This window comes from Aplysia californica, unplaced genomic scaffold (assembly GCF_000002075.1).
Source record: "Aplysia californica isolate F4 #8 unplaced genomic scaffold, AplCal3.0 scaffold00373, whole genome shotgun sequence".
In the NCBI taxonomy this organism is placed as follows: Eukaryota; Metazoa; Mollusca; class Gastropoda; order Aplysiida; family Aplysiidae; genus Aplysia; species Aplysia californica.
In genome coordinates, this window is record NW_004797643.1 from 584,839 (window position 1) to 594,965 (window position 10,127).

Genomic DNA, 10,127 nt, shown 5'->3' on the forward strand with positions numbered 1-10,127 from the left:
TTCTTCACTTGCAGAAGCTTACGTGCGCATTTCCGACACAAAAACTGAGAATGAATGTCTGGGTTGTCAGTTTTGGTGTCTATTCCAAATACAAAAAGTATATCTCTGCTCATGTCTTTACACAGTTTTGGTTTTTTATATGAACTCTTATCTTTTCTAGTTGTATGCAGGCTGCCACAGATACGACACAATTCATGAACAAACACATAATGTCTTTCTCTTGTGCGTTCCATGGTAAAGTAGGAGTCAAATGAGTAACACTGAGCGAATTTTGTCAAAAAATGCAGATGTGCATCTTTCTTCTCCTATAACTCGACTACTACTATTAGCGCAGATATAAGATTTCTCATGGTGAAAGACATGCTATTTGTCGTCAGTTTAAGACATACTTTGGAGAGATCTGTCGTGCATATGTTAAATAAACAAGCATTTATTCATACATATGTAACTAAAAATAGACCGAATAGGGTACTCTACAAACACTTGTCTAGAACAAAAACTAAGGCACAGAAAATAACCACTCCAACGAAGAATAAATCTCGAAACACTAGGCTTTACGTACATCAGTGTAATGGTATGCTGGGTTGAACGGGGAGGAAGTTATATCGTTCTAAAAGTTAACAAAAATTCCAACTTCTTAACTGACACGGGCGAAGTCACGTCGGGGCTTATTAACCCCGTGAAGTGAAGCGCCGGCGGGCGGCTGAGTCACGCTAACTAAAAGTAACAGAATTGGGCGAAAAGTAACGCCGTGGCGTGATTTTCGAGTTTTCTGTGTTCGACCTATCCGTGTTATACTGTAGTATGTACTGTGAGTACTGTCTTGAGAAAAGTGAAAAACCCGTTAAAAGGCATATGTATGCCCACATCTTTAACTATCTCATTTATAAAGCCAAAGAAGGATACGTGTGAGCTTGTTAAAAACAAAAAGTCACAAGGAGAAGAACCGTCTCAGGAAGCACAAACAGATTTTGAGAAGCACTTAACAGAGAAACTGCTTGCCAGGGAGGTGTGAAACAGAGACAGAAATAGTGAAAGCTATTTTGTCAGTTTTGACATGGAAAATGTCATTCCACTCCCTAAAACAGAAATATCCAATTTTTTCTATAAGAGGAAACTGTCATCTTACAATTTCAATTTGACAGGCCACTGCTCAGTGAGCAAGAAAAATTATTGTTTTGTGGGGAATGAGGGAATATCAAGGAGGGTAGACAATCATATAGCTTCTGGTAGGTATGTCATGTTCGAGACAATGTATGAGAAAGATTCTTCCATGAAGGATTTGATTTTGTGGTCAGATAGTTGTGTTTCACAAAACAGGAAATGTCTTAGGTCTTTTGCTCTGAAACATTTTCTGAGTAGACATCCTGAGGTTAACACTATCATACAAAAGTGTTTAGCACCTGGTCACAGCTGTTTGCAAGAAGTTGACAGCATCCATAGTGTCATTGAACGGCACTTGCGGCACTGTGAAATCTTTAGTCCGGTGGGATTTGTAAGAAATCTGACAAAGATCAGAAACATGAATGTTATTCAAAAGAAGCAAGCAAACTTTTTAGATTTTCAGAAGGCTGCACAGCAACTTGTGTTTTCCAATGTACCTTTCACAAGAGTGAAACAAACTAAAATGTCACGCACGCCAACACTTTCATGTGTCTTACAAACTTTCTCATTCAGAAGAGTTCCATAATACAGTGTCAGTTTGACCTGCTGTCACTAGAAAGAAGCTCAATACTGATCAGTCTGTCAGAAATTAAACCTTTCCCACTCTAGGGAGTTCTGTTCCTCACACTCCACAAAAAAGCCTCCTATCAAAAGACAAAGTTTAAAGACACAACAGCTATGTTGGATCACATGCCCCTTGTTGTTGACAGAGCCTACATAAGAAATGCATGCGGCCTGTAGACTTGAATTGTAAGGCATAGGGCCTACTTCTAGTTCTGTGGAAACTATACTCAAAGTGCATGTTCATTGAATTTGATGAGTGAGTCAAATGTAATTTTCGTCTGTACTAATGCTACAATACTATATTTTCAAATTTTTGTGATAAGCTAATGAGTGGATAGCCAATGATGATGGACTTGTCCACACATAAATCTGACTGAAAAAAAGGGGAGAGTCACAAGGTACACCATGTTTAAAAATACTGTGTACTATGCCAGAAAGGAGAAAGTCAAAATTTAAAATTGGATTTTCTCAAAAGTGAAAAAAATGACAATACCCCTTTTTCCTTTGCTCCCTTCATTTAGTTTTTGGTTGGACGAGACATAAAACCTTGCATTTTGTTTCATTCGTAATCCCTTGTGACATAATAAGGTCATATGAGAGAAATTAAATGTGCTAGTGCAGCTATACGAATCCAGTGTCAACATAGTGAGCACTGTGTCCACCAGGAAGCAACGTGGGCCTAAGGATGGGGGGACTACAGTCACTGTCTCATGCCCATGCAACTGGAATGACAATTAGTTGAGATTTAAATCCCTTGAAGAAGCCGTCTCTAATTTTAACATAATTCTGCGATAGGACATTGACTTCATGTGAGCCAGGTATCAAAGCCAATTGAAACTCTGAAAAAATTTGGTTTCATATCGCCTCCTGTAGGACGCTGGAGCCAAGGAGGACCTTCTGCCCTGCAGGAAAGGGACTTAGCCATGAGATTAGACTAGATTATAGAAATTTAGAACAAAATAATATGGAGATATGACAGTTGTACTTTGTGGCATTCAGTTAACTTCAGAAAACTGGTTTCTTAAAACAAACTTTTCCCAATTCCACACCAAAACAGCAACCTATTAAAACTTCCAAAGTTGAAACATTGATTATACACACAAACAATGGGTAACAGTTACATGAATCAGTTGGTGATTGATTTGAAACTGGAGCCATTTAAAACTTAGTAGGACCTATTTCTCAAAACCCGAGTGCATGGACACACAGTTGTACTCCGAGCCAAAGACATAAGTCAGTTCACACCCCTACATAACAACATGCTGCCACTAGAGATGTCAGATATCAGTACACACCCGCATGTGACATCTCAGTACCAGTATCAGCAACACTCAGTAAGAACTGGTCGTCCCCAACTTCATCTGAGCAGAGACATCACCTACCGAGTCGACAAGACATCCTGAATAGAGTCGCCATCTAGCATCAAATTCATTCCTGAGTCGCGTCGTCTTCTGTCGTAGACTTTATTTCCTGAGTTGTGACACCCCCTGGCGGAGACGGCGTGGGGTTGAAGGCGGTGATGATGGACTCGTAGACAAAGAAAGTGATGGCGCAGGCCGGGGTGACACGCAGTAGGTTCGGCCACAGGCCCTTGTAGAAGCCAGAGAAACGCTCGTGCCTGGATTGAGGGAGAAGGAGACGTGGTTGGTTTTGGGGTTTTTCAAAAGTTTTTATACGATTTTACAGCACTTTCAACAAACAAAATCATATAAGTCTGAAGACTTACAAGTGTTACAAGAGAATTTAAAAAAAAGAACAAACCTGAGTTGAGAGGGATATACTGATATAGTGATCAAGGAGAAAGATCCAGATACTAGATAAATCTCCCCACTTCTGTGAGCGACAGCAACACACCTAACCACCCCACCACAGGCATTAGTTTATTACTTTCTTTGATTGCAATGCACATTTAACATTTTTAGTGAGCGTTTTACTGCACTTGCAACACAATTAGGTGACATAAGTGCTGAAGACTAGAAAAATTAAAGGTAAAATGGTAAAGGTTTAACGACCCTATCAACACTAATAAGGTTTTTTAAGAGGCGGGACCTCTGAGTTTAACATCCATCTCCGAAAGGACCGAGCCAAATGGGAAATTCGTGTTAAGTACCTTTCCCAAGGACACAAAACTCAGATGGTCACCCATTGTCCAGCAAAATGGTGGCCATCTTATACACTGTCATATATTATAATTATTATTGTAAAAAATACAAAAGGGATGAAGAGTGAAGAGGCCGTTTGTACCACTGATTGTCTTATACAGGGGGTAGTCGGTTGTTTGTACAGGTGATTGTCTTATTCAAACAGTCTGAATACACCACAACTGTAGTAATTCAATATTTCAGTCTCATATCTTGAGATGTTTAATTAGAGAGTAACATACACAGACAAAAAGTTTTTTGTTTTTTTTTTATAGTAGAGGGTTTTACAGCGCTCGCAACTGCATAGGGTCATATGAGCGCAAAGGGGTGGGTGTCAACAGAGAAGTCTTTACACGGAATCAGACTTAGACTGCTCACCTCTCTAGTTTCAACAGCACGTGGTCTGCTTCGACTATCAAGGCACCCAAAAATAGCAGGTCACAAGAGAGTGACAAACATACAAAAGAAGTAGAGGAAAATGACAATAGCATTGATCAGGAAAGAAAAAGCAGCAGTTTCTTGTTGTAGATCAGGTCTTGACCATCAATGATTTATTTATAGAGGCACCAGCCATCCATGTCCAGGTGCTGTTTTAGCCAACTGTAGATCAGTCACAGTTATGAGCGTGACATGAGTCAGCCCATTTACAATTCTACTATGCTTGATCGAGAAATGTTCCCCCTTTGGGAATGACCTAAAGACATCAGTCAGTGGCACTGCCCCGAGGGGAAAGACAAAAAGTTGAGATAAGGACAATAATAAGATATTTGATAGGAAAGTAGGAGCAACCAAACCAGACCACCCTTCAACGACCCACTGTTGTAGAGTAAATCCAGTGAGTCATATAAGTGTCAAATATTAGAGGTGCTACTACCACTGTGGAGTAACACACAAAGAAAAATGAGGAAAAATAAAGAAGAAAAACGTTCGATAGAAAAGAAGGCAGAAACCACATTAAAGCACCAGCCAACCTCCCATATTTTCAACAAGAACATTGCAATGGCTGAAAAAAAAAAAGAGGAGAAGAAGAACCCATCATTGCACATCTTTTATTCCATCAGCTCAAAAGCCCACACCGTGCCACCTACCATAAACAAAAACATCAGTGATTTCGGCATAATCATCCACAACTTCATTTATACACGATCACATCATCACAGCATAACAGAGCAGAGTACAATAAGTATTTAGTACATGTGTCGTAAACAACTCCTATTCTGCTGTACATTTTGTACACTACTACAAAAAACTAAACATAATTGCAAAGACATACATACGTTTCAATACAATATCAACAAAACAATGTGAATTCTGCATTATTCCACTTACGTTTCAACATATCAACAAAACAATGTGAACTCTACATTATTCCACTTACAAGAAAAGGAACAATCACCGCTCCCAAACCCTTCCTTCATTTCAATAATCCCAGGGAGGGCACAGGGCATATCGATACAGATGTGCACAGAGCATAATGTATAGCATACCTGTTTTATTTTTTTAAATGTAAGTATTTTTATTCCCCCATTATATCAACACAATTTATATCATTTTAGGAGGCAGGCTTCCGACCCTCGCTGTCAGGGCTGAAAGGATAGGACATTCCATCAGAAAGGCTGAGACACTCTCATATAAAAATATTCACCCTATTCAGGAACTGAACTCGGTTCTCCTGCTTTTGACACAAAGAGCCTCACTGCTATACCACAGACGACGGTGCACACCATTATGAGCTACACATACAGGTCTTCTGCAGCAAACAATGTACACATATCAGGAACAATTAACCCTTTGAACCCTCTATACCGAAATATCGGTATGAACGTAACATGACAAATACCCTGGGGTACCAAAATATAGGTATGACACACCCACCTAAATGACACATGTTTACAGAGATAGAACACAAATATGAAACAGTAGCATCAATATACACCAGCATGATATTACCCCCAAACATATAGAAATTATGAGATCGATGAGATCAACATAAAAACGAGCTGCGGAAAAGTATAACTAAAATTCAATGAAATTACACAAGAGTTCAGGGTAAATTCCATTTAGGGCTTAGAAGCTCAGGATTACATGGAGCACAAGCATTGTCTACAGTACCTAACTTTGGTCAGCTGTACACATGTCATAAGCCCAGAACATGCAAATTCTTAAAGTCTTTGCTTTTTTAAAAGTAAGGCTGTCTTTGGTTTTCTTCCCTCCTCCCCTCCCCAAGGATGTTTTTCTTTTACACCACCTCTCGACACAATTTAAATAATTGAGAAGGCAGGCTTCGACATTGACTGCCAGGGCTAACCCAGGCTGAGAGGGCTGAAATACAAAATTTATGATGTTCCACTTAGGTGTGCTGAAAACACGACACGTCCAAATTTGCTGACAAAGACCAGCATGCAGATCAGAGTAAAGAGATAATAATAATCTGTGGCACTTTCAATACTGGTCAAGAAAGATCCTGATACTGAGAGGAAGAGGTTGACTTTATGATGGGCCATTAAACAACCCACACCCCCTTAGTTTCTTTAGCTTAGTTTTAGTAAGAGTTTTATGGCACTTGCAACACAATTAGGTCATATTAGAGGTGTTAAAAGAAAGAAACAAACACAGAAAAGAGGGAAAAGAGTTAAGGACGAAAGATGTTTGATAGGAAAGGAGGTGCAAACCACTCCAGAGTACCCACCAAAACATCCAGTCTTTGGTTTTAAACGCATAAGGCTCACAATTTTAACAGTACTGACATTCTCAGTTATCCCTAGCAACAATGACAAAAGTAGAGCCGTGTTTTTGGTTTAGAGAGGTTGCTTAAATAGAAAAAAAGAAAGGGGGGGGGGGGATTTTCTTTTCTTTCGGTTTACCAGGTTTACCATCGTTTTGGGATTAACCATGTTTGGTTTTTAAGTGGACTTCTATGCGTGCCCTTACGGTGATACTTTTTCAACAGCTGCCCAATGTTATGCATGAGATGGTAGTGAAAATAATCAAGAGTAGCAGAGTGATCGTGTTTTCTGCTAGGACAGTTTTTTGTTCTTTTCTGACAGCACTATGTCATCATGTTAAATGTTCTACCATTCTAAGGTCTACAAACCACCAATAACACGTAAGCAAGTTGTCACAGAATGAGATTTCATTTGTCGGTCAAGTCGAAATCTTACATGAATATCACAATTACCCATAAAACTACGAGTGGTGTTAAGAATGTGCATAAGAACACTACACTAATTCTTCTTCACAATGAAATGGTAAACAAACTACCAGCACCTCCGCCTCCGACCATTTCCTAATACATGTAACAAAAATAACAATAACCATGCTTGCAAGACCACAGCTTCATTCTCAGCTACTGAAAGCTCACTGACAAATTCTTCCAACTTTCATCCTGTCTTTGGTAGGGAAATGATCTTTTTTACACAACAATTATTTTTTAAAGTTCAGATGTAGAAAACATGCCAAATCATATTTTATTCATGATTTTATGATTACAGACAGTGGAATGTATATGATTGTGGGTGGGGAGGGGAAAAATTTTTACTTATTTCATGCATGACAGGATGACAGGAGAAAGTAGAATGCGATTGTGTTGTGTGAGAGTGTGTGGGGGTTGTCGGTCCCGGATATACGATATATAATTTCTTTAACAATAAAAGTCAGTAGTCAGCGTGCAAGTGTATATGTAAGGTGGAGTTTTTAAAAAATCTCGTTTTATGTGTGCTCGTATACAACAAGGCAAGGTCAGGGATGAACAACACAACAAACTGAATATGACATGGCCAATTTGGCAACGTTAAGTAATGAAACAAACATACAACATGAAAACGCTTTTTCGGCAGTACAAATTAATTAATTAAGCATACATGAAGAAGAATGTAAAAAAACCCCCCAAAAACCTCACCACATTGAGGACTGGAACATGAAACAACTGTGCCATAGGTCGGGCATAAACACATTATATTAAAAAGTGCACCAAAAAAACCCCAAAACCCCTTGAGTACATAAAACGCTTCAAGATTTACTGACACAATGGCATGCAGGTGAATGTACAAAAAAAAAAAAAAAAAGAAGAAAATCCAAATTAGCATTTCACAATAAAACTTTGAAATAAAATTACCTAGCCTTGCTCAGATCTTTCATAGAATAAGCACATAGTTGTTGCTATTAGAACTTGAAAAGATTGACAAGTAAACCTGCCAATTAACTCCAAAAACAAAAATCAAGAGTTTTCCTCGGAATCCTCTCGAAAAATCTGAAGTTTAGGGAGATTTTTTTTTAAATCAGTCTCCAGAACCCAGGTAGATTCAGATTATGTTATGAACCCATCGTAACTAATACACATGTATATTGCAAATACAGGCAAACCAACGCAAAAAATGTTTTTTTTTCACGTCATTTGTGAATATAAGTTGTGCAAAGAAATCTGTATTTTCCTTCAATTTTTGAGAAGATGCAAATGACTAATGGAAACAGAATTTTTTTGGTTAAAATTGGGTTCTATACAAGTTTCTTCCATAGACAAAAAAAAAAGAATTTTTTAAATTGGAGGGCTCAGATTTTCTCAGAGAACTAGGTTGGCCTGCTGTCAAATTTTCAGTAATCTATAGAATAAAAATGAGGCCTCCGCATACAGAAGATTTACAGCGGTTCAAAGGTCACATTTGTCGAGACTCTCACCACACTACAAATAGATCAAGAACAGGGAATGGTCTAGGCACATGGACCTTGCCATAATAGCTGAGACTCGTAGCAAAAAGGAGGAAAGGTGAATATGACATGGTCGTATCACAATCAACATCACAATGGTAACCATACCAAGAACAAAATGTGAGACAGCATTGTGGTGGAAATCAGGCACTCGTCAAAATAATGAAATAAAGAAACTGACATTTTTTTCCCCATTCAATGGGCAATTTTTCTCTCTTTTTTGACTCAACACCTTTTATGTCTACTTAAGATCACATTTCGGTGTGAATGTTAATGAAAAGGCACAAAAAAATGTAACTTTGCAGTTTCCAAGAGCACTCAGCAATCAGAGGTTACCAAACTTTGATCACCATTTTCTCACTAATGTTACCACTGTCGCCAACCTCCTTTGATTGCAAATATCTCAACTGCTATGCAAAATAGACATTTTTTATATCAGAAAGAAGACAAATGAACCAGCTTCAAAATGATACCAATAACTCTATGGTCCAAAAATTGATGGGCACCTGATTTCACCGTGCTGTGACACAATGCCATAAAACCAAAAACGACCACAGTCTGGCTTACACAGGCCACATCAAAATAATTACAAAGTTCTGTCTGACATTTTTTAGCCGTTTTGAGTTACTCAGACCATGACGTCAGAAATCAAATGTTCTATCTGCACTATCAAAATGGTAAGATTATTCAGATTCTCTTTCAGGATATTCAAAGAATTGTCTTTGAAAAAGCTTGATATGTTGTGAAAATCAAAATTTTGCACGACATCTTTCTCAAAACTAGGTACTGAGCAGATAGAACTTTGTATTTCTGAGATAGCGACACGTCAGTGGAGTACATCATGTCAGACCATAGGTCTCGTCAGTCGACCTGACCTGCCAATCCCTTCACTACCAAATAGAGCGTTTTTCAGAACTCATTCTCCACGAAAAAAAAAACGAAAGAAGAAGAAGAGATAGTTGAAAATTGAAATCATCTTGCAGATTAACCCCTTTTGTTACTACGGTTTACGATACAATGGTAATATGGTGAGAAAAAAGACGGATGTACCATTGTCTGGTACAGGAAAGGTTAGTTTTAGTAAGAGTTTCTCGACACTTGCAACACTATAAGGTCACATAAGTGCTGAAGAAAACCAACTTTATTAGGGTACTTGGCAGGTCAAGGTCACGCCAGTCTAAACGAGTCAAATTTGTGCTGTCTGATAAAACGTGGAAATAGAGCCTTTAAATGTTTGATATCAGGTGGAAATGCAGCCTTAATAATATGTTTGATAAATGTTCAAAAGTGTGACAAACTTTTCTCTGCCAGAATTGGTTTAATCGGCCACAGCAGAACCCACAAGTCATCATAACCTTTAATTCTTCAAACTCTTCTACTTTGCAGGAGAAATATTCTCCTCTGCGGATGTACTGGTCATCGACAGACATCGACGGACGAGCAATTACGATACGAGGAGCGCCAGTCTCACTGGCAGAATGGGTGGCTCGTGTCATCAGAGAAGGCCGACAGCTGACTCTTAAACATCCCAGTCTTGAAACCAACAGACTGTGA

General features: G+C 38.6%; 2 protein-coding genes across 2 annotated transcripts in view; both read right to left on the reverse strand.

Moving 5' to 3' along the window:
- LOC118478137 overlaps window positions 1-254 on the reverse strand; it is a 4,884-nt gene extending 4,630 nt beyond the window's left edge. The window contains exon 1 of the mRNA XM_035971091.1: window positions 9-254. Coding sequence (XP_035826984.1) covers window positions 9-233 — 225 coding nt within the window. The 5' untranslated portion in view covers window positions 234-254. The remainder of the gene's footprint in view (window positions 1-8) is intronic.
- The window catches only part of LOC101854589 (mitochondrial folate transporter/carrier), a 47,083-nt gene continuing 37,120 nt past the window's right edge, over window positions 165-10,127 (reverse strand). Inside the window, exon 7 of the mRNA XM_005103467.3 lies at window positions 165-3,346. Coding sequence (XP_005103524.1) covers window positions 3,157-3,346 — 190 coding nt within the window. The 3' untranslated portion in view covers window positions 165-3,156. The remainder of the gene's footprint in view (window positions 3,347-10,127) is intronic.